We start from the raw sequence: 16,347 nt of genomic DNA on the forward strand, positions 1-16,347 counted from the left end.
GACTGTACGTGGAATAAAGAGTAATGTCTAAACATGTGTTAGCCAACGCTAAATATTGTATCTTGATAGATTATAGATATATTATTTGTTGCTCAAAAAAAAAGAAGAAGATAGATATATTATTTGTTTGCTGTTGAATGTAACACAGACAAATCTGATGTTGAACAAACTACAAGAAGCATCAATTGCAACTGCAAGGGTAAGACCAGGTTTCATACAATATGATTTGTCTGCTCAGGATGTGTGGGTTCTGTGAGACTTGCTCTAGCAGCCAATCTTTTTTTTCGTTTTCTTTGAAAGAAGTGTTAATTGTATTCATCTCAAATACATTTGTACAATGAATGCATCTTACTTTAAAAGTTTCATAATCACTAACACATTGAACATGAAGGAATACCGGTTAGAAACGGTTAACTACCCGAACCTGATTTTGTGAGCGTACCGGTTTACTAATATTCAGAGAGTCCGTTTCGAAAACGTCACACTACTTGCAAATTTTGTTTCAATTTCAGTATACAGAGAGTTTCAATTTTAGCTATGACGACCAGAGCTTTGCTTGCGGCTATATCTGGTTGTCCTCGCAGGAACATAATCAACTCATCAACTTTTTCTCCAAGTCTTCATTTCCAAAGACAAGAGAGTATAATAATAGCTCGAAGTTTCTCGTCTGACACGAACTCCTCCCTGCCGGACATATCTCGTCTTGCTGAGACAGCTCGAATCTCTCTCACTCCGGCCGAGGTCTACCCTTCACTTAATCGTTTTGCGTTTTCTCTAATCTACTTCTTTGTCGGAATTTGACTTCTCCCTCTTCTTTCCCAGATTGAGGAATGTGAACCTAAGATCCGTCAAGTCATCGACTGGTAAAATGAATGCGAACTCTTCTATGCATGTATAGTTTCGTCTTGTGTAATGATTAAAGCTATTGTCTTTACTGGCTTTTGTAAATTGGTCTGGAAAAAAATGCAGGTTTGGCCAGCTTCAACAAGTCGATGTTAACAGTGTTGAGCCTGCGATTAGAGCAGGTCTCAATCATTACACAACTTCCTTCTTTACTTGGTGTTTGCGATTCTGTTTGTGTGAGTTTGTGTAAGTAAGATTAGTTGCATCCATCTCGTTAATGAAATTATGAATTGAATCCCGTTCTGAGTAGATTCATGTGACAGGTCTTTATAAGTAAAGTTGATTTGAGATTAGGCCCCTCCTTGACATAAATATAAGTCTTTTGTAGTAAAAAAACACATTCTCTTTATAATATAATATTATCTGAGGAGGCACATTGGTTTTTACTGTTATAAGAGGCCTAGTTATCGGTCTTTCAACGTTATCTATCATGGATCCTTACTCATCTTTTGAAAAAAAAAACATGTAGAAATGGAAGGAGGAAGTTTGCGAGAGGATGCTCCCCAAACATTCGAGAACAGGTTTGATCTTCATAACAGTTTTCTTCTTCAAGAACAAGTAGAATTGATTATGGTTTTCTACTGAAGTTTGGATTATTCTTATACAGGGATAATATCAGAGCTTCCATTCCAAGCTTTGATGAAACATATTTAAAAGTCCCCAAAGTACTAAACAAAGAGTGACTTTTGTTCAGGTACTCTACTCTCTATCCACTTAGGAGGTATATCATATGTTGTGTGATATTTAGCTTCTTTTATATGTTCACACAATAGTAGCTGACAAGTTCTGTGTGGATTTGTCTTTCATGTGCAGCTTCTCCGTCTTGTGTAGCTGAAGAGATTGTTCATTATCAGCTCCTCGGTCCTTGTTTCATCATCTATGTTTTGTTTAATTGTTTAGCAGAGACCAACAAAATAATACATTGTATCTGTACCTAAACTCAATCCATTTCATATCCACTGATCCTTCTTTGTAAACAAAGACCAAACCAATGTTTACAACATATAAATTCATAAAACGATCTCCCAAAACCATCTTTGTAGGTGAAGACAGACATCATTTAAAACACCAAAACATACATCCCAGAAAGATCCATCAAAGTAATAAAAAAACACACACAAGATGGATCTTGGCTTGGGAATCAAATAGTTAGCTATATATATATATATTCACCTGAAAAATCTTGTGCACCAGAAGACGCCTTTTTAAAAAAACCAGCTCCCTTCACCGTGTGTTTTGTATGATAAAATTATGGTTTATGACTGCCAGAACAGCTCGGAGTCATCACTGTACAAGGAGTAATCTTGTATCTCAAGGTTTGCAACGTGCCAGTTCACAAGCTGGGACTGCAACACTTTGCACAAGAACAAAGCCACCGGAAATATCCACCATTCATTCTCGTCCCTGCACAAACAAACATGTTAGTTGATTTCACTATAAGTAATGTGTTGTTAGGTTTCAACTTGAAGTATCATTCTCACATGCTAATGTTCCACGGCTCGAGATAAGGAATCTTTTTTCCAGATGATGAGCCATGGTAATGAACATATCCACACACAAACGCAACAACCTGAAGAAAAAAAAAACAGGCAAGACTAGTAAAAAAATGTTACAGAAACTAGAGAAGACAAGTCACTTACAACATTGACCAGGGATGTGAGGTTCCACAACGCATAAACGCGAGTGCGTTCAGCAGATCTCCTCGGTCCGTGGCTAAACAAAGCGCTGACACCAGCAGGAAACGGGAAAACGATGCTTAGAGGCAAAACAAACAAAGCGAGAAAAACGTCCAGCATAGATATGGAGTAGAGCTGAAGCAGCGTGAGCATCATTAGAGTTACATCTCCCAGGAGAAGCACCGAGATAACCAAACCAACCAGATCCTGATGGCCAACAGGTTTCGTGTTATGAATCAAGAAGGAGATGAAGGACAGGACATCCTTTTCTTCTTTGAGAAACTGTAAGCTACCAATGTCTATGACTGAGCTACTTAGATATTGTGTGAAAGGTTGCTGTTCTGTTGGTGATGCCACTTCATCTACAATGGTGTGAACAATGATCCCATACTGACATGACGACGAAGGAGAAGCCTGGAACCTAGCTAAGTCAACACGCACACCATGTCTTCTCAAGGCAGGGTTACCGTGAGTTTCGATCCATCTCATAACCGAGCGAAACGTGGACCTAAGCTTCCCTTGCTGAACCAGGCGCAGCTGAGCGTTCAGACCAGCAACAAAGCGGTACCAAGTGGTTGGCGAGACCACCTATTAAAAAGAAGGTAATGTTCAGTAACGATATTGCAGTCGCTGACATAAAACAAGAAAAGACCGAACCTGACTCATAAGACTGGTGAGAATCTCATCACTCTGGAGTGAGTAATAGGCCATGTAACTCCCATCGCCTCCAAAAACGAAAGGCATTGGGAGTCTTTGATGAACAGGAGGAGGAAGATCGTTTCTCTTCTCGTCGCCGCCAAGGAAGAAATCTAGATGAGCTAGCATTAAGTCAGGACTAGCAGCCACCTGCACAGTAACATTCACATAAGCTTTAATCTCTTGACTAAGATCCTGCTACTCTCTCATAAACTATGGTTGGCTCTTTAATGACTGGATATGTATGTACCTTTAGCCCCTCGTATAAAGCTCTAGAACGACATGAGCGTAGACAAGAATGGTCATATTCTGATCGAACAAAATCACGGAGTTTCTGAAATTTCAGCCTCCTTCGTGATTGCTGCCATGACCATGCAAGAGGATAGACAAGAACTGAAAGCACTACGTAAATAGCACCCTCCCACCATTGGTATGCAGCTATAGCATTGATCTCGTCAACAAATCCATTGAAAGCAGCCTCATACCTGAAAATAAAATAAAATCAAATGAGAAGACCAAAGCAAACATGCATGAAGATAGTAGTATCCTATGCATGTAGTGCATAGCATTTGATCTCAAGAAAAAAAATCATGAGCTAATGATGACTAACTTACACAATCTCTTTTATTTCCTCTGGGGGAGTATGAGAAAGATGCCAAGGTTCACTGAAAGTATTAGGACCTAAGAAATATATCCTATGCATGTGTCCTTGTGATTCCTCCACTCTGCTTGTCTCCATCACCTTAATAAAATAAAACACATATGTTAAACTATATGTTTCATTCATATGACCATCTAGAAAATAATGTTATGGTGAAGAGAACTAGTTTGTCAATTGAACACACAGATTATATGTTCCATTCATGTAATATCTTATTTCAACTAAATTCATTTAGATGGATACAACTTCTACAAGCAAAATCAGCAGGGAGCAGTGAAGGGGTTCAATATAAAAGGTATAAGACTTCAAGCAAACCTCGTTCAATGACTCGAGGAATGGAAATGAGTGATCAATCTGAGAGCCATGATGAGTTGCGGCAGCACCGTGTACCTCCTCGCCGCTAATAAATTTCATTCGAGCAACGCTGAAAACAAGTGCTAGTAGAAGGAGCACAACTACTAAAAGAATGCCAAACAGCCAGGGTCCACCAAATGTGTATATTAACTCTTCAAGTGTAGTATAACAGTGTGGCATGTGGTATCTATCCGAAACGCATTGGTATGGACATGGCGTTTCCGCAACACCACCTGGTCAAGAAACAAGTAAACACACAACAAAGGCATTATGTATCAGACTCACTTGTGGATAATAACAAACAATGACATGAAAACACATTGCACTGAAAATCAATGACACATGCAAGAGTTATGTGATTCAAGGTCATAGACCAATCACAAAAGTACCTCGAACAGTGACATAAACAGCACGATTGGGAATCTCTGTAGCCGGACAAAGATGACAAAGAGTTTCATCAGATCCTGTAACATTCTTATAAGTTCCAGCTGGGCATTCCTGTAGTAGATTGAAACATGTAAATGTTTAAAGCATGTTAGACCAAAAATGTTATGGATGGGACCAGTGACACATACGAGAGTTCAACACTACCTCGCAGTATAGACCATAGAGCCCTTGCGGACAAGCTTTACCAGTTAAAGTCCCTGCCTCTCCAACGTTTTCTTCACTAGCACCCAACCCTCCTCTGTAATTAATTAATAGTGGAATCAGACAATATGTTCAAAAATGCATTAAGCTCACATTTTGTTGGTATGAACTTGTTTTTAACAAACCTTACATAAACGCTTCCCTCTACATTGGCAATGTGATGATAGACATCACCAGTTGGAATGTCTGACCAATGAAAATGAATCCTTCCACCACTTCCTCCACCACCTCCCTTTAGACTACCGTTTCCTCCAGCACTAGATAGAATCGCAGACCTCGCTATGTCAAGTGTACGCAAGAACAAAAGCACTGTTCCACCTGAACCACCACCAGGTCCTATACTATAATTATTCATGCCTTTCAGTGTCTTCCTGGGACTTTCACCATCAGTTGTTATCGATCCCTCAAGTGATAAGCTTGAAAGTGGGTGCTCAAGCGAACCAATCACTTCACAAATTGGTAAGAGAAAAAACTTATTAGGAAGATAGTATACATTCCAACCACTTGTCTATAGACAAAACATGACTTACCAATGATTCCTCCACCAGCAACAGAATCTTCTGACTCTTCATTTCCGCTTCCACTGCCAAGTTCACACGGTAGATCTACATTTCCGTAAGAATCACCACCCTCAATGCAAGTATGATTGTAACACCCGCTTCCACCTTTACCACCATGTCCACCACCACTCCCAACACCGCTTCTCAGAAACCTACCTGTCCCAACTCCCCCTTTGCATCCTGTGTTCCATAGTTTAAATCTCTCAAAAACTGGTTCACATTAACAAATAAAAAACGACAGTGTGTGTGTGTGTGCTTACCCATCCCGTCTGCAGTTATTGTTCCAGAAGAGCGGATAACAACGGTTCTTGCCAGATGGAAATGGACAACCGATCCTTTAATTAGACCTTCAACAGTTATATCCTCAACACGGCAAATCTGCCACATAGACCAGTTAGAACATAAAAACATCTGCATTCATCATATTTTTTTCTGTAAACAAGCACCTGAAGAGTGAATGGGAGAGATGAATTGACGTTGCAATCCTCAGGCGGGTGGAGTAGCTCAACAGGGCAATCTTCACGTTGACAGTAAAGCTTTGGAGTACTTCAAAATAAACCAAACATAAAAAGTTTTCCTAGTCTCAGGGACTCAGCACAGCAAGCAAAACAAAAAAAAATATAAAAGATAAACGACTTTTGTGGAAGGTCTCATCCGAACCTTCGGAACTTACAGGCCACCAGATGATGAATTTTGCAAAGGACCACGCAAAACAGCTCCGGCTCCAACCTTCACAAATCATAAAAGTAGCTGTTAGAAAGAGATTTTGTTAGTTCAGAGAACGATTAATGAAAGCTTCAACGCTTTACCAAGTCACAATAAATGTAACAACCCACAAAAGCTAACAGAGTCCACAAGCATACAAAAATGGGATCCAGATTATCTTTCTTACCTGAATGCTATAAAACAAAGACAAAATTAGACGCTGTGCTTCTATTGTATCTCCTGTGCCTGTTAGATTTAACAGACCCTGCCCATGTACTCCAAGGTTTCCATTGGATTGTATAACTGATGACTCCTGTATAAAAGAAAAAAGCACATAATAGAACATATCAAAGTTGTCTACTAGATGAAGAACAGATTATTTAAATATGTAGAATACCTTGAGCACTAACAAGTTACTAATTTCGAGCATTGAAGTTCCTAAAATTGTCACACCACCACCATCAATAAACATTCTTGACTTCAACATCAAGAACACCTTGACATTCATTCTTAAAGCCCCAAACACCTGATATATATATAGCATAGAGATCCATACAGTACATGTAAGAAATAAATAAATAAAAAACTGAACAAATATCCAAAACTCATGTGTTTTTTCGAGTATTAGTCGTGTACCTTGATAGCAGAATTGCTCAACAAGAGTTCCTCTGCAAATAACTCAAATTCCGAAGAAGCATAACGAGGAAGACCAAAGTTCAACTCTCCACCGTTTGACAAACTTATTGATCCTTGAACCTGTAACAACAAGAAAAAAAAATATAAAACATAGGAAACTATCAGTGACCAAAAGATGATGCTTACAAAGATCAAGAATCTAACTAATTTTCACAAACCTGGACACGGCTCCAACGCAAGGGAACAGAAACTTTAGCCATATTTTGGATATACAAATTAGTGAATAGGCGATGGTTAGGAAACTCCAAGAGAAGAGTGTCTGTATATGTTGTCTTATTCTCGTTGTCTATCGTTAACCTCTCTGAAATAACATCATACAGTGTCCCAGCAGCTCCAGCATTTTCTTGACAACCAATACTACTACCTCCTACAAAAAGAAAAATTACAAAGAGGGAGACCATCAAAATGAGTTGTTAAGAAACTTCACAAAATTTAGGAATGGTTATAGACCCAAACTGAAGCCTAACCATGGACAAAGATTTTAGGATCAGAATGGCAGCTGAATATATGGACAGATACACGTCCACCACCTCCACCAGCATAACCATCACCTCCAGAAGCACTTATACGACCATTCCCTGCCCTGTGGCATGAAGCAAAACAGTATTTTCAGAGATCAAATCTACAACCAAAGGAACTATTATACCTCTTGCACCTTAGACAGATCAACCAAACCCATAATACAACACAGAGGAGTGACTAAAACTCTCATTATAAGTTTGCATTAAGTTAACACCAACCACCAACTGTAGAACTAGAAGAGTCAACTCTTTAATTAATCTTTTTTTTTTCTTAACATCACTAAGCCAATGCAAAGCCTTAAAGAAAGCCAAACACTTTCCCATTAAAGAAAGAGTAAAAGAAAGAGTGAAAATGACAAAAAGAGATTACATTTTATGTGCCAAGACGAAGATGCTGCCGCCGGACCCACCACCACCTTTAACTCCACCACTGGCCCCATCAGCCAAAACGCTGCCGTTTAGCCCCACACACCCTACCACCTCCATCGCCACCTTTCCGCCGCCACCTCCACCGTAATCAACCTCATTGCTCGTGGACCCACCTCTGCTCCCATAAACCTCCGGCTTCTCAAGAGACGACCAACCGTACACGTCGCCGCCCCACACATCCTCCGGAACCTTCGCCGTCGTATCGGCCAAGCAGCATGCACCTCTTCCGCCGTATCCCCCGCCAGCTCCTTCGACTCCCACCGGCGTACCGCTCGCCTCCTCCGGCGGTTCCCCAGCCAATCCGGTCGTGTCCACCGCCGAGCCAACCGCGAAATCAGCGTTCTCCGCCGCGAGACGGAAGGCACCGGCGACAACCGTCGAGTTCTCGGCCAATGAGAAGTTCCCGGAGATGTTGACCGTGATCGAACATCCCGGAAACTGACAGACCAATCTCACGCCGGGCAACACGTGGAGGTTTCCCTTACCGGAGATGTAACAGTCACGTGTGAGATTCAAATCGGCGACGAGCTTACACGTGGAATCCAATGAGCCAACGCCTCCTAAGTCATCGACACATGAAACGGACGATTCGTCATCAGGGTGAGGCTCCGGCGCCGGAGAAGGTGTCGGCGGATTGTATTCTCCGTTGAATAAATTCGGATTTGTGGAAACGATGAGGATGATGAATAAGGCGAAACGGAGATGGAATCTCACCATTTGGATTGGATTCAGAATCAGGCGGAGATGAGCGAAGGCATTATTACACCAATCTTAACCGTTGCGTCTCTATAAAATTTCGAATTCAAAATTTGCGACGAAGAGACAGAACAGAGGTTTGGAGATGCTCTGTGTCTGAACAGAGGAGGTGGAGAGAGAGAAGATGGTAGCTTTGCTTTGTGTAGAGAGAGAGGGAGCGAAGAGGTTGAAGGAAGGAAGCGAGGGGCGCTTTGTTTGGTAAAATGGTGGAGAGATTTTTAGAAAGCTTTTTTAGCTTTCGCGTTATTACACGTGAGACTTTCTTTTCGTGTTAACCAATGAGTTTATGACATGTGTTTATGTAAACGACCAAACTGAATATTAAAGATCTTTGGTTTGGGTCTTCAGTCTGTACTTTAACTTGATTAATCCGTGTGTTACAAATAAAACCAATACTTTACTTTTATAAATCCTTATGTTAAAACTTTACTTTTATAAATCCTTATGTTAAAACTTAATTTAGTTTAATTAATCCTTATGTTAAAATATAATCTAAAATATAATTTTAACTATTTTTCTTCATGTTAAGTTTTCTCTAAGAAAATAAAATAAAATATATTAGTTATTTGAAAAAAAAAGAAGAAAGTCTTCTTTGATTGTTGTGTTTGGAGTTTATCACTACAAATTACTGTAAACTCATTAATGATTGACCAATGTTAATGTCTTAACTAGTAAAAATGTCGATGCTTCCGGGTTGTAAGAAAAATGTTTTCATTAATCGATTGTTTTGTGATTTTCACAAATCATATTGGGTATTTTAATTTTGTTTTCTCATTGTTTCAATGAAATATAATAACTTCAGGAGACAAATAAATACTTCACATTAGGTTCAATAGCAATATGAAAAAAGTATTCACTCATTGTTGACTCTAGAACACAATGTGCCCAAGTTTCACTATACCATTTTCAAGTCTAGGGTTCTTTTCATGTTTAGGGGTTGCAATATAATTTTCTGACATGACCTTGTGGAATAATAACTGTGATATGTTAAAAAATTAGAAAACAAGAAACAAACTAAATTAAGTTAGAGAAACTAGAAAGCTAGTTAACGTATTTATATAAAAAACGAAACCAAAGTAATGACGAGGAGGTTTTGCTAAAGTGATAGTTTAACGGTTAATCAAAGAGGGTCCAAGAGTACTAATGTTTCTGATTATTAATTCAGAAATGTGTTTTTTTGTGTGTTGGAGAATAATGGAAATAGTACATGTCACGTTTAATCATAAAATATTGATTACCAAACTAAAAGGATAATGACGACAATAATGTGGAAGTGATGACGGATCAACATAAAGGGAATACTTTGGGATTGATTAGTCATGAAGCTATGTTACATTATGTACGTGTGGCTTTGCCAAACCGACATCAAGCCAAATGGCAAGAGAATATATTGACTTTTTTTTTCAACGTGTTTGCTTTGTTGAGGATTCCTCGAAGAGGTTGCGTGTTGGTGCGTTTCCACTATGTTACACGAGCTTTACATTTTTTATCGTTGTTTAGGGGTGACATTTTATGTTAGAAAGGAACAACACATGAGCAAGGGTTTCTACGTTGTTGGTTTAAATAGATTCATAACGTGTGTTTTATATGACTAAACAAGATGTTGATCTAAACGTCGAACTAGCTGATCTTACGAGACACTTGTGAGATAATCATTTTTTTGTCGGCGTGAGATTAAATCATATTAAGATGGTCGGAGACTAAAGATATATACGTCTACCTTTAAAACAAATCGGTAGTGAAGATATTCACAAGCTATATATATGAATAAGTACACACGGCTTTTCTGAACAATCAAGATCAATATGTTCTCTACGTGTGTACGTTTGTGGAAAATAATCGAGTTAGCTTTTCCTTGAAAGATTAGCAATTATTAAATGGGCTGGATTATCGAGTTGGCTTTTCCTTGAAAGATTAGCAATTATAAAATGGGCTGGATTATCGAGTTGGAGAATCAATCCGAATCCAATAATAAATAAGATAATCTAATTATTGTAGTCCACTAACCTTGAATATACGGAAGAGAAAATACACACAACATCAACATGTTGGATGTAAATGATTTTTTTCAGCTATAATTTAGACAAAAGAAAAATCATAGATTGAGAAGAACGGCATGGGAGGAGGTGTATTGAATCTGAAATTTAAAGTGATTTGATTTTAGTGAGTTTTTAGATGAGTTTAGGTGAATATTATAATTTAATGTGATTTTTATTAAACAATTCTTACAATTTCATCTAAAACCATGGAATTTGAATTTTTACAACTAAGAAATCCTTCTCAAACACCTTTAAGACATTTAAAACACTCTAAAATCACCAATTTAAATTTTCTTCAATAACAGTAGATATCAAAGTGCTTTATAAAATGACAAATTCAATAACACTGGATTTTAAAATAGTTTTTAAAATCTTCATTTGAATAACAATGGATTTATCATTATAATACAAATCATCTGAAACTACGTAAATATAGCTGTTTAGTCTTCCTCAGGGCTGCATTGATGAGATTGAGTGTATGTGTTCGGCATTTATGTGGAGCGGCTCACCCAATATCTCTTCTAAGTCAAAGATCGCATGGGAGGAGGTTTGTAAACTAAAGGATGAAGGAGGTCTCGGGATTCGTAGAATAAAGGATGTATCTGCGGTGTTTGATCTGAAATTGATATGGCATCTTTTCAACAACTCAACCTCCCTCTGGGTTCAATGGGTGAAGCAGATTATACTACACGGGGAGTCCTTTCGGGATGCTCGGGTAGGGGCAGTGGGCTCATGGATTTGGAAGAAGCTCCTCCAGCTGAGACCATCTGCCAAGCAGTTTCTGTGTATGGAAGTTCGAAATGGCAAAACTGTTGGATTCTGGACTGATATATGGCTTCCTATCGGGCACTTGATTGAAGTAATTGGTGAGCGGGAACTCAGAAGCTGAGCATAGTCCGCAATGCAAAGATTGCTGATGTCTTAGTCAATGATCAGTGGAGATTTCAGAACTCAAGAGATAGCAGTATAGAGCAAGTGCTTGCGCAGATAAAGGCAAAGCCACTGTTATTGATGCCAAATGTGGATGATGTTGTGAAATGGAAGCCATGAGATGTAGAGTATGGATCAGAATTATCAGCCTACAATACTTGGAACATGGTGCGCGCCCAAAATACTAAGGTTCCCTGGCCAAAGCTGATTTGGTTTAAACAAGGTGTGCCAGATATGCTTTTGTAACCTGGCTAACTGTTAAAGATCGACTCTCTACTGGATCCAGAATGTGAACTTGGGGAGTAATACAGGGCTGCACTTTCTGTGGAGAACCAGAAGAATCAAGAGACCATTTGTTTTTTGATTGCCCATACACATATGGCTTATGGTTGCAGATTATTGGATCTTTACTCCGACCGGCGCCATCACCTGACTAGAATGAAATTCTGGCTCGGATTCTCCACTCAACACATGATAGGCTTGTTTCTATTCTCCTGAGGCTAGCATTACAAGTTACTATATATTACATTTGACGGGAACGTAACGAGAGACGACACACAACGGAGTAGACCAGCAAACCAGCTTGCCAGGGTGATAGAGAAGACTATAAAACAGAGGATTATGTCAACTCGATACTATGAGAAGAGAAGATTAACGAGACTGATGCAGCGATGGTTTGAGACCCATATTGGATAAGGACAGAGACAAAGAGCAAAGTTTTTGAGTTTCTAGATTCATTTTGTACATAACTATTCTTTTCCATGATGATCAATAAATTTAACATTTCATCAAAAAAAATTGATGACCTTATTAAAATAATATTTGTTTAAGGTTAAATCCGTAAATTTAATTAGTCTTGTTTAGGAATGTAACAAAACTACCATATTTTATGCTCAGTGGCATGTAATGGTAAATATTAAGAAAAATCAGTTAAATATTAATTATACTTCGATTTTAATAGATTACTAGGTAATTTTTCCGTGCTCATACACGGGTATAAATGTTTTTGAAATAAATATACTATAATAATTGATTGTTATTTACTTTTAATTTTAAATTAATTTATAATTTGTATGCATCATTTATATTTATAATATTATATTATTTTAATAATACATATGATTTTATATATGTTATATTTAATCGATTTTGTTGTTTTTACAATCAATTTAGTTATCATTTGCGTAATTTGGATTGCATCTCTGAATTCAACTATAATATTTTTTATTCTAAATATATTAAAATTTTGATTAATTTCTTATTTGCATTTAGGTGGTTATTGTCTTAAATATGTAAATATATTTTATGAAGATTATGTATAACTTCAAATATTTTGTGCTTAGACTAAAAAAATAAAATAAACTAAAGTGTCTGATTCCAATTTACATAAATTAAATATAACGATAATATTCTGAAGTCTCATGCATATATATAAATTTTAGAAAATAACTAAATTGTAACAATTGTTTAATATTTTATTTTTATTTTAATATGTTTTGAGTTGTTCTATGATTTCTATTTATAAAATAAATTACTACTCTCATAAAATTATATATTCTTATTGTAGGTAAATCTATGATTTTAGATACAAATTAGATTAGTCGAATCACTCATGTTGTGAGTATATTGAGTTACTGTTATTCTTTCAAATTAAAATGATATATTTTTATTTTTTATTATAATCAAGACAAATCAAATTAATTTTATTTATCGTTTAAACGTGCATGTATTTTCAAAATATTTATCAAATTATATATTGATGTTTTTAAAAATATATTATAAAATGAAGTGATGCTCAATAGGAAGTTACATACATAAGTAGGTGATACATTTTTGGAAGCTCATGAACACATATTAATATTTACAATAATTAAAATATTTTATAAACTCTAAATAACTTTATGCCTTTGATTTATTTAATGGAAACTAAAATTTATTTAAAATAATATTAAAAATGAGAATTCAGATTTGCTTTGGTATTTTGATTATGGTTATATTAAGTTCTACAAACATAAACTTTAAAAGAAAATTTAATATTAAGAAAACAAATAACTTAAATATGATAACATATAATATATCTATTTTGAAATTATTTGTTTTTTTTTTGTTTTCAATATCTCTTAAAAATAAGCAGTACACAAAATTGTGATTTTATTTGAAAATAATATTATATAAGTAAAATATAATTTATCGATTTTGTTTTTGATGTAATTGGAAGTTATTATAGTCAACAAAATATATGAAAAATAAATAAAACACTTCAATAATACTAATTATAAAGTATTTTTAGTCAATTGAACATATATCAATTTATGTTTCTCAATTATTTTGTGTAATCTTCTAAGAAAATAGATAGATATATAAAAAATACTTCTATTAGTTTGAATTTTTTTTTTGTATTGTTTAAAATTATGTTTTGAAAGAAATGTTATTTCTTTTTCTAATATCAAGATTATCTGTGTAAATTTTTTTTAATAAAATCACAGTATATACAAATTTATGTTTTTCATCTAAGAAAATATAGATATAAATAAAGTATTTTATTACTTCAAAAATCTATTTTATGTTATTTAAAAATATTTTTTAAATGTAATATTACTATTTTGTGAACTTTCCTTTTTTTTTTAAATCATATTATATATACATATATTTTCGTTTTCAATTGTTTTTTAACTTTATAAAAAAATTTCTTTTTTATTATATGTATATGTTTTTGGAAAATTTTTAAAAGGAAACTAATAAAAAAAACAAATAATAATATTTAATATTTTTAATTCATTAAGTGTATTAGTGTAATCAGTCATCGTGAGAATTAATATGAGAGCGATACAAAACTAACTTCTCAAATAATATTATAGTCTAAGTTCTAACCCTAGAATTAAGCACTCAACAATGAGTTTGTTATAATACATATATGATTAATAAGTTGACTAATAATTACTGAGTAATAATAACATATCGTGAACAGTTGGAGGTATGAATAAATCTTTGATTAATCATGGCTTGAGTTCATGATTGGATTATGCTAGGTGTGGAGTTTTCTAATGGTATTCTTTTTAATCGTATTGGATTTTTGCTTCATATATAACATATTTGAATAGAAACCACTAGCTAGAAAAAAAAGAACAAGTTAAAAATGATGGTAGATGTGTGAAAATCTAATTACCACTATAGATAAGAACTTATATGAGAGATGTTCTTAAACTCGGTGAAACAAGAGATGATTGTGTTCACTCTTCATGCATGTTAAACAAATCAGCGGTTTTGTAAGTACTCTTAAGAGATAACCGGATCAAATTTTACTGGCCAGTCCGAATTTGAAAACCATTCGGATTCTCAAGGACAAGACCGTCTATTCAAATAACTGCCGTTCTTCTCGGTAAAGCACCCACCACGATCAGAAGCAGAAGAAGGGGAATAGTCGGAGAAGGAAGATGGTGAACTATGTGCTTAAAATCACGGCAGATCTCGAGAATCTCACTAATCTCCAGCCTTCCGGTGGCTGCGACGATCCCAACTTCCCTTACCTCTTCAAGGTTTCTCCGTCCTGATTCTGGCTTTCTTAGGGTTTTTTGTTTTGTTTCATTGTCTCGTTTTGATTGGGTGTATGATGACTTAACGGCTCCTCTCCATTGCTTGTAGGAATCAGTAAAGCTTAGATCTTTACTGTCTAGGGTAAATTGAATCCATGGAACTGAGGTTAACAGAATAGTATAACAAAGTCAGTCTTGTATTTTCTGTGGGTTTTAGTTGAAATGTGAAAGATGTGGAGAGGTGACGCAGAAGGAAACGTGTGTGACTTTGAATGAGACATTCACGCCTCCTGGTGGCAGGGGTACTTGTCATCTTGTTCAGAAGGTAATCTCATTCATTCATCTTCGCTCTTTTGTCATCTCTTTATATGCGTTTGGGTTTTTAACTTGATGTTATTATAGTGTAAGTTCTGTGGAAGGGAAGGGAATGTGACAATGATCCCTGGGAAAGGTCGACCTTTAACTCTTGAAGATTCTGAGGGTGGAGAGCATGCACCGCTTATGGTCTTTGACTGTCGAGGCTATGAGCCTATTGATTTCGGGTTTGGTGGTTTTTGGAAAGCTGAAGCTGTAAGTTCACCACCTTTTTTAATTTAACAGTGGTCTGGACAAAGAACTCCAAGCTTTGTCTCCACTCGAGTCTTTGATGCTTAATACTACTTGAAGCTCTTATGAGTTGAGTTTTTTTTTTTTTTTGGGGGGGGGGGCATATACAGGAATCTGGAACCAAGTTTGATGAGATTGATTTGTCGAGCGGAGAGGAGTTCACGGAGTACGATGAGAAGGGCGAGTGCCCGGTTATGATATCAAACTTTCGTGCAAGCTTCACCGTCACCAAGTAATGTCAGGCGTCTGTTCTCTTTCTCATTCTCTGCACATTTGGTGTCTGTAAAAACCATGAGAAGATTATTACTCAAGTTCTAATAAAAGTTGCTATGTTCTGAAGATTATTCCACATGTTTTTCCGCTGTTCTACTACAAAAACCATCCAGAGTTTGAGAAATGCAAGGAGAATATATATACCAAATAAACATGTATACATTAGCTTTAGCTTCTACACGCATTTGTACAGCACAAATGAATAAACTAAAGAGTGAATGATCATGAGATATACAGAGCGATTGAGGATATTGGTACTAGTATGAACAAACTTGAAGAGGGGTTTAGGGGTTTAAGCACTGAATCCGCGGTAAAGAGAGCTCCACGTACCATGTGGGACTGATTCTTGTAACTACTTTTT

At 36.2% G+C, this 16,347-nt stretch overlaps 3 protein-coding genes across 5 annotated transcripts; 2 read left to right on the forward strand and 1 right to left on the reverse strand.

The window, feature by feature from the left end:
* Positions 1-69: 69 nt before the first annotated feature.
* Positions 70-1,929, forward strand: LOC103862204 (glutamyl-tRNA(Gln) amidotransferase subunit C, chloroplastic/mitochondrial). Of its 3 annotated transcripts, none has more exons than XR_004456341.1 (6): positions 70-741; positions 823-863; positions 970-1,089; positions 1,373-1,424; positions 1,511-1,597; positions 1,717-1,868. XR_004456341.1 is itself a non-coding variant. In XM_009139903.3 (6 exons), the coding sequence occupies exons 1-5, from the start codon at positions 538-540 to the stop codon at positions 1,584-1,586; spliced, it is 429 nt and encodes a 142-aa protein (XP_009138151.1). In that variant the 5' UTR covers positions 441-537; the 3' UTR covers positions 1,587-1,597; positions 1,674-1,868. The 3 variants fall into 3 exon arrangements, 2 of the variants coding, with proteins under 2 accessions (XP_009138151.1, XP_009138150.1); XM_009139903.3 differs by having other exon boundaries at positions 441-741; positions 970-1,025; positions 1,674-1,868; XM_009139902.3 differs by having other exon boundaries at positions 472-741; positions 970-1,025; positions 1,717-1,929.
* LOC103862203 lies at positions 1,835-13,971 on the reverse strand. The gene is made up of 20 exons (XM_009139901.3): positions 7,791-13,971; positions 7,367-7,482; positions 7,058-7,266; positions 6,840-6,959; positions 6,601-6,729; positions 6,391-6,516; positions 6,172-6,227; positions 5,945-6,044; positions 5,759-5,876; positions 5,469-5,678; positions 5,064-5,385; positions 4,882-4,975; positions 4,680-4,788; positions 4,252-4,523; positions 3,890-4,017; positions 3,526-3,760; positions 3,237-3,425; positions 2,544-3,167; positions 2,385-2,473; positions 1,835-2,307 (listed from the first exon to the last, which is right to left on the reverse strand). Exons 1-20 carry the CDS (start codon positions 8,564-8,566, stop codon positions 2,160-2,162), a joined length of 4,170 nt encoding a protein of 1,389 aa, XP_009138149.2. The 5' UTR covers positions 8,567-13,971; the 3' UTR covers positions 1,835-2,159.
* Positions 13,972-14,794: 823 nt separating this feature from the next.
* On the forward strand, positions 14,795-16,057 carry LOC103862205 (CXXC motif containing zinc binding protein). The gene is made up of 4 exons (XM_009139904.3): positions 14,795-15,110; positions 15,325-15,432; positions 15,510-15,677; positions 15,824-16,057. Exons 1-4 carry the CDS (start codon positions 15,009-15,011, stop codon positions 15,947-15,949), a joined length of 504 nt encoding a protein of 167 aa, XP_009138152.1. The 5' UTR covers positions 14,795-15,008; the 3' UTR covers positions 15,950-16,057.
* The last annotated feature ends 290 nt before the right edge of the window (positions 16,058-16,347 follow it).

The sequence above is a fragment of the Brassica rapa genome, chromosome A03 (assembly GCF_000309985.2).
Source record: "Brassica rapa cultivar Chiifu-401-42 chromosome A03, CAAS_Brap_v3.01, whole genome shotgun sequence".
NCBI classification, from domain to species: Eukaryota; Viridiplantae; Streptophyta; class Magnoliopsida; order Brassicales; family Brassicaceae; genus Brassica; species Brassica rapa.